Genomic DNA, 15,093 nt, shown 5'->3' with positions numbered 1-15,093 from the left:
GGAGGGAGAAAACAAACACCATTGCCCTGGAGTCCATTTTACAATTGCAGTAGAACTGTTCTGTAGGGTTTCCTTGGCTGTAATCTTTTTGGAATCAAATGGCAGGCATGCCTTCCACAGCACCACAGAGTGGGTGTCAACCATCCGTCAGTCTTCAGGTTAGTAGTCTAGTGCAAACTAGTTGCGTCACCCACGAACTTGAGGGAGGAAAAGGGCTGTGTTTTTCGACTTTCTGTTGGGAAAGCACCAATATGGTGTAGTGGCATAAAGATGGGCTTTAGGATGAGAAAGATCAGAGTTCAAACGTTCAACGCTGTGCAGCCGCTTGCTAGCTGTGTGACCCTGAACAAGTTAGTGGACTTCTCTGAACCTTGATTTCCTCATCTGGAAAGTGGGGCAATAAACCTTCTCACATAAAACACGTGGAGTATGCAGCCCTCACTGTGGGTGACTCCTCCCCAGGAGTCAAACAAGCAGATGCTGGTAATATGCCAAACTGCCAAGACGGTGTTGAAGGCCAAGCCAGGTTTACCCTGGGAGCTTTCTAGAACCTGGACTCGCATTGCCAAAATACTGCCTGGAGTAAGAAAATGAGAAGGTGTGAGAAGGACTGTGATAAAGCCTATAGGGCCTTTTGCGTCTCACCTGCTTCAGGTGAGAAGCGCTCCAGATCGCCTGCAGGGCTGCGTTTCTACTTTCTGGAGGTCTGTGTGGGAGCAAAGTCTTTATTGTAGGAGCTCTTGGGGAAAGTTCTCCTCAGGGGGCAACTAATTGGCTTTTGTAAACAGAGACTTAATTGAAGGAGAAAGGTGGGGGAGCTGGCAGGGCAAGGAGAATTGGGGTGGGTGGGGTTCCATATTATCTTGTTTCCAAGTTTTCATTTATTTATTTAGAAGTAGATTGCCCAACCTTCCTTCCAAGGAGTGACTGGTGGCTTTGAACCGCCAGTCTTCTGGTTAGCAGTCAAATGCCTTAGGCACTACACTACCAGAGCTCCCCCTAGGAAAACAGAAGGTTGGAAATCAGAGAGAGAGAGAGAGAATTTTAGAAGAATAAGAAGGCGAAGAGGAAAAGGCACAGCCTTAGGAAACAGCTTTTGCTGTGTTTGTTTTCCTGTCTGTCCGTCTCGCTTAGATTACAGGGATCTGTGGGGTGATGACCACATCTGGTCCAGGCTGGGCACCCACCTCAGGGGCCTGTTGTTCTGTTTTTCAACCCGCTACCTTTGCATGAGAAGCTTCAGGGCCAGGAAGCACAGCTAGGCCCCTTACAGCTGGTTTACATGCTCTTTGTCCAGCTCTTCCAGAAAAACCATCCCGCCAAGGCTCTAGAGAGGAGGGAGGAGGAGGGGAGAGGAGGGGGGAGGAGGGGAGAGGAGGAGAAGGGAGGAGGGGGGAAGAGGAGGGGGAAAGGGGGAGAGGAGGGAGGAGGAGGCTAGAGGAGGGCGGTTTCTCCTGCTCCTGACTTGGAAACTTCTAGAAGCACCTGAAGAAAACCCAAACTGAGCTGTGAAAACCCCCACTGCTCTGCCCTCTTAATGATGGCTGTGGGCTGGGGTCCGTTGTTGCAGCCCTGTGTGTTCTCAGTGCCTTCCGGCCTAGGGGGCTCACCTCCCGCACTCTGCTGGACAGCATTCTCATGTGATCCATGAGTTTTCACTAATTTTCAGAAGAACCAGGCCTTTCTTCATATAGTGTGGAAGCTCTGCTGAAATCTGTCCACCATGGGTGGGCCTGCTAGTGTTTGAAATACCTGTGACATGGCTTCCAGCGTCACACCAGTGTGTAAACCACCACAGTTCAACAGACTGGCAGATGGGGATGTGGTTCCCGCTACAACTTTATGTGAAAAAAGCAAATAGCACGATTGCAATTATATTTTTTTAATTCATAGAATAAAAGACTGGAAGGAAATCCCAAGCCTTTGCAAATCCATAGATTCATGAAAGTAGAAGTGTTTGCTTTTGACTTTTCCCTGAGTTGTGCATCCATTAAAAGTCAAGTCCTTATACCATAAGTTGACTGCCTGTTCGAATGTGACCAAAATGTTCTGTTCTGCTTTAAGGCCATTTTTCACAAAATGATCACATGCTTACTGCTTCTCCAGAGCTCCCGTGTGCACCATGGCAACTGAGAACGGCAGAGCCACGTTGAGGTGGGGGAGAGGGTTCAGAAGCGTTAGGGCCACACTCCAGTATCTTGCCCCTGCATGGCCCCTGCAGAGTGAGACAGGTTCAGATTTATTCTTCAGTCATTCTTTATTCATTCTGTCTGTCCTGAACTTTCCAGTCACTTACAGTTGGTGAAAGTTCCAAAAACTAAATCTGGGACTGTCCAGAAGTCTTGTAGGTCAAGATGACAACAGTGGTTACGTAGAAAGGGAAAGTTCAAAGAAAATGAAGGGAACTTGAGAAGTAAGCAAGGTAGAATACAACATTGGGAAATCTATCTCAAAGGAATCTTAAATGGTTAAAAATAAGTAAATGACCCCTGCATTGTTTTTTGCAATTCTTCTGTAAGTCTAAAATGATGTTAAAACATTAATTAAATGAGAAGTTCAAATAAATCTGGGGTAGAAAATTAAAAGTAGAAATAATGAGATAATAAAAGGGTATAAAACAAATCAAAGCATGGTTGGCATTTTTAAAGGGTGAGGAATGAAAATCAAAACAAAAATTACAGAAGTTTAAAGAGAGGAAGTGAAAGTAACAAGAGCAAGGGAGTTTAAAACAAGGATGAAGGGAAATATAAAGTTGAAAGTTGATAATTTAAAAGGAAGATACACAAAGAACAAAACAAAAAAACAAACCCACTGCCGTTGAGTCTAATCCAACTCATAGCAACGCTATAAATACCAAACTCACTGCCATCGAGTTGATTCCAACTCACAGTGGCCCCCTTTAGCTTTCCGAGGTGATATATCTTTCCGGAAGTAGATGGCCCAGTCTTCCTTCTGTGAAGTGGCTGGTGAGCTTGAACCACCAACCTTCTGGTTAGCAGTCAGATGCCTTAGGCACTGCACCACCAGAGCGCCTAGTGACCCTATAGGACAGAGTATATTGCCCCATAGGGTTTATTTACAAGGTTGCAGTTCTTTAAGGAAGCAGACTGCCTCATCTTTCTCCTGTAGAGAGGGAGGGGCTGGTGGGCTTGAACCGTTGACCTTTTGGTTAGGATCCGAATGCTTTAACCATTGCACCATTAGAGCTCCCTTCAATAAAAGGAGCGTCAAATTACAAGGGTACAAATGTCAAACAATGTGCTATTCAAAGCAGCACAAAGCGGAGCAAAATGGCATATTTAAAGGTCCAGAAATTCAAAGTTATGAATTATTTTTTAAGTAAAAACACATTCTAAATAAAGATGAAGACAAAGTGTAAGAAAACAAACTTCCAGCAGGCTCTACTGAGCTGCAGTAGCATCTCCCAGCTGGGACTTTTGGGGGAAAGGAGTGGCATTTTGCTTGTCAGCCCTGAAGCCTCACATCTCCCACATGGCCCCCCTCTGGGCCTATTCAAGACTTACCGGGCCACCAGGAGAGCGGTCCTGGGAATGCAAACCCGAGGGTCCTGGGGGACCCAGTTAGTGAAGGCCGCTGCCTCGACTTCCAGAAAAGCCCACTGAGATCGAAGCTGAGAGAATCATGACAGCAGGGTCGAGAGCTGGTTGTGGTGTGAGGTTGCTGTGGGACTGAGCTATCACTTAGCTCTCTGCCTCGTTTTCCTCACAGGAAGTGGCCAGCCGATGACCTCCCTCTCCTCTGCCCTCTTCATAAAATAACTTCTAGTCAGCAGTATTTATTTTTTTAATGAAGTGGAAGGAGTGCTTGACTGGGAATAATAACAAGTCGAGCTTGCTGAACCTGCCTCACCTGGTGGTTTTGAATATGGACTGAGGTGATGTTGGTGAATTAAAAGTGCACACAGATGTGACTAACACTGTGGGAGGGATGGAGTTGTTGGGGGTGAGATGGGGTTAGGGGAAATGGAGATCCTGCCTGCCATAAGCTGGGGAGGGGCACCCGCTCTCTCTGCCCCCATCCCCTCCCCCCCAAGTACTCCTCAGGATTTGCTTTTGTCCCTCAGCTTGACCTCACAGCCCTCATTCTCCCGTCTTCCTTCTCCAGGTGAGCTTTGAACCAGGATGGCTGAGCCCCGCCAGGAGTTCAACGTGGTGGAAGATCATGCTGGGGCGTACGGGTTGGGGGAGAGGAAAGATCTCCCCTCTCGGGGGGACTACACCCTGCTGCAAGACCATGAGGGCGATGCTGACCATGGCCTGAAAGGTTAGTGGACAGCTGTGCACACCAGGCCCAGGACGCCTTGGGGGCACAGTCAACCTGCTGCCTTTGGATAGGGTTGTCAGGAAGGGTTCCCATCCAGGTGTTTAAAGGTGTTTTGAATGGGTCCCTTGTGCTGGATTGTCAAACAAGTGAAACCTCGTTGATTTGGATTGGCAAATGTGCAGTTATTTGAAAATGTGCCTTACCGAAGGGGAGTCTGCCAAATGAGTGAATAGAGTGTGGCAAAGATTGCAGGGACATTTGACTGCTGTTCAAACCCACCAGCTGTTCTGCAGGAGAAAGATGAGGCAATCTACTTCCGTGAAGATTTACAGCCTTAGAAACCCAATGGAGTCGCTATGAGTGGGAATCAACGCAATGGCAGTAGGTTGGTTTTTTGTCAACTTAATTCATAACTCGAGTCTTTGGCCACCCTGTTAACCTGGAAACCAGCACAGCCATTAGCATTCAAAATACATTATTTTTGTCTCTTCCTTAAATCAGGCCTTGTTGTTGGGTACCATCTAGTTGATTCAGACTCATAATGGACCCATGTGACAGAGTAGAGCTGCCCCATAGAGTTTCCTAGGTTGCAATATATGTATATATTCTTTTAATTGTAATTTGGGTGAAAGTGTACAGAGCAAATTCAGTTTCCATACAGCAGTTCACATATACTTTGTCTCATGACATTGACTACAATTTACCCCAATGAAACAGCTCCCCTCCAGCTTCTTCCCGATAGTTACCTCTTCCCTGTGTCCATCCCTCCATGCACTCCTGCCCCCTGAGCTGTCTCCCTGTACATAAACAGCCCTTCTTTCTCCCATTGTTCTTTCCAAGTAGTGTATCTACCTCAGGTAAATGTTCAGCTCATATTCCTGTCTTTTGTTTGACTGGAAGCCACAGGTGTGGGTTCAATTCCAGACCTGAAGAGCAGCTAGGGGCCATAGTCTCAGTGGTCCCACCAGGCTCTGTCGGACCAGCAAACCTGGTCCCTAGGTTGAAATCTTTACAAGAGCAGATTGCAAGGCTTTTCTACCACAGAATGGCTGGTAAGTTCAAACCACCAACACTTCAGTTTGCAGCCCAACGTTTAACCGAGATACCACCAAATCAGGCCAGTGTGGCCCCTATTTGGCAAGAGTTGAGTAGCTCTGGGATTCTTTATATACTCAAATTAATAAACTCATCAACTTGTAAATATTCTGTAATACAGTTGTTTGGCCAGATTGGCATGACCTCCTCCTTTCCCTTCCAAACAAATGTGTTTCATTTCACTGTCTGACCACCCTGTTTGGGAACCCAGCAGTGCACGTAGATGCCTGTCTCCCGTGCCCCATGGCCAGCCTCTGAGTCCGTGCAGGAAGCAGGGTGCACCGTATTGATAGGCAAGGTAGCCTGGTTCAAAAATTAAGTTAAAAACATATATTATACCTTCTCAAAATAACTGCCTGGTAGTTTTCAAAAGTATTCAGGTCATGAAAACAAAGAAAGACTGAGGAACCAACTCAGACTGGAAGAGACTAAGGAGACATAATAAATAAATGCGGTGTGGGATTCTCGACCTGATCCTGACCTATGGAAAGGACATTAGTGAGACATGGGTGAAATTTGAATAAAGGCTGTAGATTAATTAATAATACTTATCAAGATCCTCGAACTAAGGTGATGTAAGATATTAACATGTAGGGACTCTGGGTGAAGAGTATGAGAGAACTCTTTGTACCAGTTTTGCAACTTCTTTTGGATCAGAAATTGATTAAAAATTAAACAAATAAATATGTATATATATAACGTGAACAAACGCAACACACTGCCATCGAGTTGGATCTCATTCACAGCGACCCCTCCTTGGGTTTCCGAGGTGGTATCTCTATGGAAGGAGATTGCCCAAGCTTCCTTCTGAGGAGTGGCTGGTGGGTTTGAACTGCCAGCCTTCTGGTTAGCAGTCAAATGCCTTAGGCACTACGCCACCAGAGCTCCTATGTATATACATGCATATCTGTAATTTTTCTTTAAATAGTTGTTCTAAAATAAAAAGTCCATTTGAAAATATCGGGAAAGACGTGGTTTTTACCACCCTTACTTTTTGAAAGGGAAATGAAAGGTAATTTGTGATGTAAGAACAAGTTTACCGAGTCACTTTGTGCTTCAGTGGTTTCTGAAATATGTTGGCTAAAGCTACTCAATTCTTTAACATCAAATATGATCAGAATCTGTGTGCTAAGAGACTATTTACATGTATATAGGAGCTCTTGTAGCGTAGTGCCTAAGGCACTTGACTGCTAACCAGAAGGCTGTCGGTTCAAACCCACCAACCACTCCTCGGAAGGAAGACTGGGCATTCTACTTCCATAGAGATACTGCCTCAGAAACCCAAGGAGGGGTTGCTGTGACTTGGGTTCGACTCGACGGCACATAACAACAACAACAACATGTGCATGTGTGTATAAACATGCACCTAGCAAATTTTCCATTGACCTTTTTTGAAACTGCTGTGAATGAGGAGCATTTTAGGACCATTTGTTTAGCCAAAGAATTTATTTTCTAAGAAAGCAAGTGACACCGAAGAGATTTTTTATCATTCTTACCAAATTAGCTCTTGCTACTAGATATTTAAGGAGTTCTAGTGGTATAGTGGGTAAGGCATTTGGCTGCTAACCAGAAGGCCGGAGGTTCAAATCCACCAGCTGCTTGGAGAAGGAAGATGAGACAGTGTTTAGAACTAGTGGTTTTTGTATGGGAAATGACGGATTTGACTTGGCAGTTGTTGTTGTTGTTGTTATGTGCTGTCGAGTCGCCCCGACTCATAGCGACCCCTCCTTGGGTTTCCAAGGCAGTATCACTACGGAAGTAGGATTGCCCAACCTTCCTTCCGAGGAGTGGCTGGTGGGTTTGAACCGCCAGCCTTCTGGTTAGCAGTCAAGTGCTTTAGCCACTATGCTACCAGAGCTCCTTAGTGTCGTCTTTATTAGCAACGTTTTAGATAAGTGACAGAGGACCATTTTGGATAATAACGAGAAACCAGTTATAGAACAAAGAGCATATATATGGATGCTGAAAGATAGCATAGGTCTGATACAGCCAGAGAGCTGGAAAGTGGGCGGAGGTTGGTTGGCTGATAAAATAATGCACACTAATCAATTAATGGAGTCCCTGAGTGGCACAGATGGTAAGTGCTGAACTACTAACCAAAAGGTTGGCAGTTTGAATTCACCCAGAGGCACCTTGGAAGAACAGCCTGGTGATCTCCTTCCAGAAGATCACAGCCTTCGGAAGCTCTGTGAAGCACAGTTGTCCTCTGACCGAACAGCAACTCTGTTGTTATTTTTTAATGAATTCATGTGTGTTGAGGGGTTAACTTGTAATTTAACAGGCATGATGTAAATGATGACTGCAAATGATGATGGTGTTTGGGGGACAAGTGTGTTGGGGTGCCCTTCACAGCCATATTACTTCTATGTCCTGGCAGTCAAGGCTGCTGATGAAACAAAACCCAGAGACCACGTGCATGATGCTCCGTCACCGTTTGTCCCAAGCCTTCATGAGGCAGTTTGCTGGTTTTCTTCCGTTTCCCTGCAAGCTCCAGCATCAGGGAGCTGTGTGGCTGGAAGCTGGTTGAGAATTCACCATCGTGACCCTGGATGGGCGCAGCAGGGCCAGGTGGTGAGAGCCTGAGTCTGCTCTTGCCATGCACTCGAATACCACCTGCTTTTTTATCTCCGAGCCCTGCTCTGTGCACAGAACTGACTCCTGGTCCTGAAGTTGACTCTAAGCTGTGCCCTACCCCAGGTAGAGAGGCTTTCGCAGAACCCCCCAGAGCCTCCCTGAGTTCTTATCTCTGGCTTGCCCTTCTGGGTGTGGGTGTAATGAGGACCCCAGGAGATCAGAGCCCATGGCAGCTTGGGTCTTACTCAGGACACAGCTCCTGTCCGGTTCAGATAAGGGTCCCCTGTATTCTCATGCTTCTTATCTTACAGGCCTTTGAGCATCTTCTTTACCCACAACTCCACCTTACCTTGCCCTTCATCCTTCGGTGCCTAGGGCTGGGTCCTCCTACCACAGTCACCAGCTCTGCAATATCCCCCAGCCTCACTGTTGTGGCTCTGCCCAGGCTTAATGACACCTGACTCTCTAGCTCACAAAACCTGTCCCCTTCACCCATGGGACAGCACCACTGAATGTCCCAGCCACTCCTGAAACCTAACAAGTTGAAACCATGGTCCATCCTCCCCACTCCCTGGACCATGCCTGGTTTCTCCACTGCTAGCACCACCATCAACTAGTCAGTTGATGACCCGGTCAGTCCTCCCTTATACCTCTGCACAGCACTTGGGGATCTTAACCCCCATTACCCCGACCCAGACCTTCCCACCACAACCTCATTGTGTAACAATGGCAGCCCTTGGCCTTTACACCTTCTTGCCTTCATCCTGTCATCCACCCATGGGCAAAAGCCACTCCTTAAAGCTAGAGCCAGCAAACTGTGTCCTGCAGGCCAGATCTGGCCTCTAGGCTGCTTGTGTCCAGCTCTTGAGCTAAGAATGGGCTTTATTTTCTCACATGGTTGGGGAAAAAAATCAAAAGAATAATCTTTTCGGACACGTGACAAATGATAAGAAATTCAAATTTTAGTGTCCATAAATAAAGTTTTACATTGGAACACAGCCATGCCCTTTTGTTTACGTATCGTATCGTCTGTGGTTGTTTTTACAATACAATGGCAGGGTGGAGTAGCTGCAACAGAAACCTATGGGCCGCAAAGTCTAAATATTGTTCTCTGGTCCTTTGCAGAAAGAATTTGTTGACCTTCTGCCTTCAGGCATTTATTGGAACAAGTTGAGCACCTGCTGTGGACAAGGCTTGGGGCCGGGCACTGTGGGGAATATTGGGCGAGCGTCTATGCCTCTAGGAGTTAACAGGCTTGAGACCAGAATGAGAAAATAGTGAACAATGCTGATGGTGTGGTGGGGGATGGTAGACGCCGACGCCGCAGAAGGGGCTCCAGGAGGAGATTGGGCAGGACATCAGGACAGTCTTCAGGGCACAAGCAAGTGGGAGCTTGTGAAAGGCAAGTGAGACTTCAGGAGATGTGGGTGGGGCAGATGAGGGAGTGATTTCAGCTGGGGAGAGTGAGTGAGTCCAGCGGCTAGGAGCCAAGACCTCAGCCTGTTTAGGGGTCCTGAGAAGATGGCTTTGAGACTAGAAGCCAGCAAAATGGTGGTATTTTGTATGAAAAAGCAAAATTTGGAAAGCACATAGAAATTAAAATACAGGAGGTAAGGGAGGAGGAGGAGCAGGTACAGAGAGGCAGATGAGGGACGAGTTCAGGGCTCACCCACGAGCTCAGTGAATGGGGACGGGCATGTCCACAGGTGCACCAGGACTCGAGGACCCACAACCGAGAGTGAAGTCAGGACTCGGGGTGGTCTGGGGCAACTCAGCACAGAGATGTGGGTGACATGGTGGGAAGGATAGCTTCTCAGAGAGGGAGTGGAGGAGCAAGCAGAGTGGAAGACAGAGCTTCCAACAAGTCCCACAATTTAGGGGGAGGAAGAGAGGAACACCATGAACCCAAACTCTCCCTTCCAGACCTGCCCCTCGCCCAGCAGTTACAGCCACTTTGTCACCAGGAAGTATGTCAGGCTATGTATGTTTATATATAAAGCCCCAAATAGAGTTTATTTCCTTCCACATAATTCAAGTCCAGAGCTAAACAGTCCAAGCTAGTGTGAGGCTCCATGTTGTTTAGGGGTGGGGTGGTGCTCAGTCCTCTCCTGTCTTTGTTTACTGTCCTGAGCATGTGGCTTCCATCTTCAAGGTGTCTTATGGTTCATAAAGGCCACTGGAAAAGGAATGGCCCTCCCAGCTGAGTTGACTTCCTTCACCCATATTCCCTGGATGTCTGTTTTGGTTACCTCTGTGCTGCTCTAACAAACTATATCACAAATGGGATGGCTTGAAGAAACAGAAGTTTATTCTCTTACAGTTTGGAGGCTTTAAGTCTGAGTTCAAAGTGCCAGGCTCTAGGGGCTGGGTAAAAGCCTGTCAACCTTGGGCTTCAACTCTGCCTCCCGCTTCCAGCCCACTGAAGCTGGAGGCTTTTCTTCACTCAGCTCCTGGCTGCTGAGGCTGACAAGCCCAAGGCTGACAAGAAAAAAGGCACAGTCCCAATGTTACCAAACCACACGGCAGGCCATTAATTCAAGTCCATTGAAAGTCCCAGGATTGGCAGAGCATGGCAGGCTGCTGAACAACGACTCAGCTACACGCAGAGTCCAAGCGTGTCATAAGCTAGAGACCATTCCCAAAGCTGCTGCTTATGTACAGGAAGTGGACCACATCCCTAAAGCAGCTACTCAGCTGCTTGTGGTAGATCCCACCATGGAGTTAATTGCCAGTCTCATCATGGGGAATAACTACCACCAGCTGCCCAGCCACTCAACCAGGCCCAGTCAAGTTGACACACATCCTTAACTACCACAACGTTCAATCCCATAACTTCCTCTAATGTCTCGTTAGCTACCTCTGCCTACACAGAAGACTGGAAGAGCCAGCCTTTTAACCAGGCCCAGCGCCATCTTGAATCACATCAGAGCTCTGTAACTGTGAAGGATGGAGAGAATGGACACAGTGTAGCCACAAAGGAGTGTTTGCAACTTCCACACTAAAAGTCCCATGTGCTTAATGAGGTATTCATCTCATGTGGGTATGACTACAAAGTGATGCTTGACTTTTCCTTAGATGGCCAGAGCCCGTCCATCTGTCCATCTGGCTCAGAGGTCAGCTCAAAGGTCCTTCCCAGGAGCCACCTGGGACTCCCAACCAACATCTGCATCACTATCACCACTTGCATTATCAATATCATAAAAAAAAAAAAAAAACAAAAAAAAAACCTCAAGTTCCTGTTAGTGAGCAATGCTGTACTGGGCCCTTTAACCAAAGTAGCATAATAATGACAGCAATAATAATGGTGATTGTTTCTGCCATTAACTCATGGCTTCTCACACACCAGGCACAGTACTGGGTGCTTTAAATAAGCTTTAAGTAGTTTCATGCTCACAGCAGCTCTGTGAGAGGGCAGGTTCACTTGGCCAGCGTCCCACAGGATTTGAGCCTCCACCTGCCTGACTCCAGAGGCTGCAACCTATATCCTTGCCTACCACTCTTCAGTCTAAGCCACAGAATGGGACAATTAGATAGCAGAGGAAACCCACTCAGCCAACGTGTGCATGAAGAATGAGGAATCTCTATCACATAGACATGAGTCAGTCCATTGGGCTTAGATCTGAAGAATGTTGACCTGGTGGCTGAGGTGCCACTTGGAGGACTATAGAGGACTTTCTGGGCACACAGGGGTGCTTTGGAGAAGAGGAAAGGACTGGGCCTGGGGGACAAAGGATGGAGGGTGGAGAGGTTAGAAGAGGGTGGAGAGAACCCGGTGAAAGAGAGCTGAGGCAAAGAAGATGACTGGAAGGTCCTAGAAAAGGGCTCAGAAACTAAGATGAGCTCTTCACGTTGCCCTCTGACCATCCATCTATCCATCCATCCATCCATCCAACCATCCATCCATACAATCATCCAGTCACCATCCATCCAATCATGCAGTCATCATCCCTCCATCTAATCATCCAGTCATCATCTGTCCATTCATCCATCTATCTATTCATCCATTACCCATCCTTCCATCCAGGCAGAGTAGTTTGAGCTATGACTTACTGTGAGGATCTCCTGAGGTTAACTTAGGTGGGGCTGAGCTGGAGTGGGGAGCCCAGGGTTGCCCCCATAAATGTTTGGCTCCTTCACATCCATGAGAACTGGATCCATAAGTATGGCTCTTATGGTTTGCAGTGTATTTCTGCCAACATTCACTCATGGGATCCTCCCAACGGCTCCAGGAAGAGGCAGGTAGAGTCAATGTCATCTCACCAGTTTATAAATCTAAACTAAAAGGCAAATCCAAGGCTGGAAAGACTAGAAAGAGGTGGAATTGTGTTTTAAACCAGACACTGGATCCTAGGTCTTGTGCTTTCTAGGCTGCAAGCCCCACTTCCCGTTAGGAGACCTTCAGGAAGGAAGTCTTCTGCCAGCCCGGGCCCTGCACTGGTCCACGTGAACGCTTGAGTCTTCTGCTCTGCGTGTTGGTCCTTTTCCTCTGCATTAGATGCTGTGCTCTTGGTGGCATTTTGTTTCCTTCAACCACTTGACTCTGTATATAGTCCATACTCAAGAAGTATTGACCTAAATTTTAAGGTCTTGCCCAACCCTGGGATACTGAGTGAAGTGTCACATGACCAGGGCAGATTGATCTCTGGTGGCCAAGGTGCCACAGAGGAAGAGACAGTTCAGTCCTTGCATGAGGAGGAATCAGATTTCAGTAAGCCAACAGAAGCTACCTTACCAATGCTATGTATGGCGAGGGTGTGGATGCCGGCTGTGGGTCTCTCTCACCCAGGCTTCTGAACGTACAGTTTTCCTGTAGACAACCACAGCTTCCATTTCAAACATGACTCATGCACGGCTTGTTTCTCAGTGCTTGGAGATCTCTCTGTGAAAGGAGTCAAATGACGTCCGGACACGCATCCAAGTGGCCATTTAGCAGTAGGCACTGGGCCTGCCCTGAGTGGATTCCTTCTCAAAGGAAGGAGGGAAGGAGTTGGATCACCAAGTGTTTTTTCAGGTGTATGTTTGTCATTAATGAGGAACTATTATCGGGGATTAATTTCTCCGGTAAGGAAAGACAGAGCAGCAGGTCCCAGTGTGGCTGAGCCAGCTCGGGACGTAACAGCCTTGTGTTCGGGAGCTCTAGCAGATTAAAAGGCAGCTTCTCTCACCCAGGAGCCAACACACATCGGCTGCCTGGTGTGGGGCTCAGTTGTGTTGGGTGGGGTGGGTGAGTTCCCTTTGGGACCATTTCATCCCTCTGGGCTCCACACAGGGTGATTCTGGGCTCTGAAAACATTGCTCCCTGAGCTCCTCCTGAGGTCAATAGGCGGGGTGGGGAGAGGCAGTCATTCTGAGGGGCTCACTGTGTGTGTTCCAGAGTCTCCCCTGCAGACCCCCGCCGATGACGGATCTGAGGAACCCGGCTCTGAAGCCTCTGCTAAGAGCACCCCGACGGCCGAAGGTGGGGCCTCCCTCCTCTCATTGCTTCATCCGCACAGTCCCTCCGCACTCCAGCCTGTGCTCAGCTGTGCTTTGAGCCCGTACGCGCCACCCTTCCTGGCTGCATTTGCTGCTACCTCCTGCTCCAGCCAAGGGATGTGCTTGTTCTGCTTTGCAGGCCAGGGGGCCAGGCCCCAGACTTTTGCAAGAACCCAGCCCAGCTTTCATGCTCTGCTTGCTGGTGCCAGGTGTGGCACCCTCCTCTAGATTTGTGCTTTGGAGGCAGCCACCGTTGGAGAGGCTGGGCTTGGTGGCAGAACAGACCCCAAGCACAGTTCCACAAAGCCCCCTCTTCCATATTGATTGTCCTTCCAAAACTCCTTTACAAGCCCCCAGCTTGCTCTTCCGTCATTTTGGCTGAGGGCAGGGGCAGGTCAGTGCATGTGTCTGAGCCTACACTCCCAGGACAGCTCTTGGTTTGATAGCCTTAGTTTCTTGTGCTCTGAACTTGACCTGGGCCTCTGGACTTTGACTGTGGCTCTCATGGCCAGCCGTGGCTGCAAGGGAGGTTGAGACATAGAGCGTTTTGCTTTTCAATCTCTTCAGTAGAAGAAATCAAGGGAGAAGGGGGTTGAAAACAGCTTTTGAGTAACCAGGCTGCTGTATCTGCCCCTCCATCTCTCTGTCCTTCCAAGAAGGTTCAAGGTTCCATTCTCAGCACGTCTCCAGGCCCTGCCCATTACTTTGGTGAGAACCTGGCCCCAGCATTTCCCCAAGCTTCCACCTTGGGATTAATTCAGAAAGTGACTGGCAGGTTGCTCAGTATGATGGTGCATCCCCAAGGTTCTTAGCTTGGCAAGGAGAACATCCCAATTCTCTTTGCTCTCCTTGGAGCAGGTGACATAAGATATTTCCTGCTGATCATGTTAGGGCAGTTTTGCAAGTTGCCTGTTCTGAGAAAGTTCTGAAACCCTGATTTCAGATCTTATGCCAGCCTCCCTAATTAGGGTTTTCAGTGCTGCTATCAGCATTATTCTGGAGAAAGAATCTTCCAACCACATCTTACTGCACTCTGGACCACAGACATTCAAGAGCCTTGGCTCCCACCCGACAGGGAGGGGCCCCACTGGGGCTGGGCACTGCCCGGCTGCTCCATCTGCACCCGAGACGACCACAATGAAAGTGAACTTCACTTAACACAACTGACTTGGGCTCTTGGAAAGCTGTTGAAGCTGACAACTTCTGTATCTGCCAGGAACGCCCTGGGAGCGTGCCAGGGCATTGCTGGGGGAGGAAAGTTGATGCAGAAGGGTTTGCTTTAGTGAGGAGAGATGGCAGTTCCTGGTGGGAGACCTTCACCTTCTTGCCTCCACTGTGAAGGTGGACTCATCCATGGGCCTGGTGCCAAGGGTCCGGCTCTGGACAGGACTGGGTCTCTTCATTGCCACACAAGGGACTCTGTGGTTCTGATCCATGGGTCATGGGTTCAGGGTGGGATGGGTCAGAGCTGGAAGAAACCTTGACTGTCACCTGGAGGTGACACTTCCATGTTGCAGATGGGGAAACTGAGGCCCGGAGAGGCCAAAGGACCTGTCCAAAGCCTCACAACAAAGCCATAGACTCCCAACCCTAACCTGACTTCCCACACTGCCTTAAGGCCAATTCTATCTTCCTGCCCAGCTTTAAAGGGATTCTGGTGGGATA

The 15,093-nt window shown here is 48.2% G+C and overlaps 1 protein-coding gene across 1 annotated transcript in view; it reads left to right on the top strand.

The window, feature by feature from the left end:
* The first annotated feature begins 4,142 nt into the window (after window positions 1-4,142).
* The window catches only part of MAPT (microtubule associated protein tau), a 62,532-nt gene continuing 51,581 nt past the window's right edge, over window positions 4,143-15,093 (top strand). Inside the window, exons 1-2 of the mRNA XM_007959761.1 lie at window positions 4,143-4,284; window positions 13,328-13,411. Coding sequence (XP_007957952.1) covers window positions 4,143-4,284; window positions 13,328-13,411 — 226 coding nt within the window. The remainder of the gene's footprint in view (window positions 4,285-13,327; window positions 13,412-15,093) is intronic.

This window comes from Orycteropus afer, unplaced genomic scaffold, assembly GCF_000298275.1.
Source record: "Orycteropus afer afer isolate SDZICR_OR568_19922 unplaced genomic scaffold, OryAfe1.0 scaffold00018, whole genome shotgun sequence".
Lineage (NCBI taxonomy): Eukaryota > Metazoa > Chordata > Mammalia > Tubulidentata > Orycteropodidae > Orycteropus > Orycteropus afer.
The sequence above is the reverse complement of the archived record's forward strand: the minus strand, read 5'-3'. Positions and strand labels throughout refer to the sequence as shown.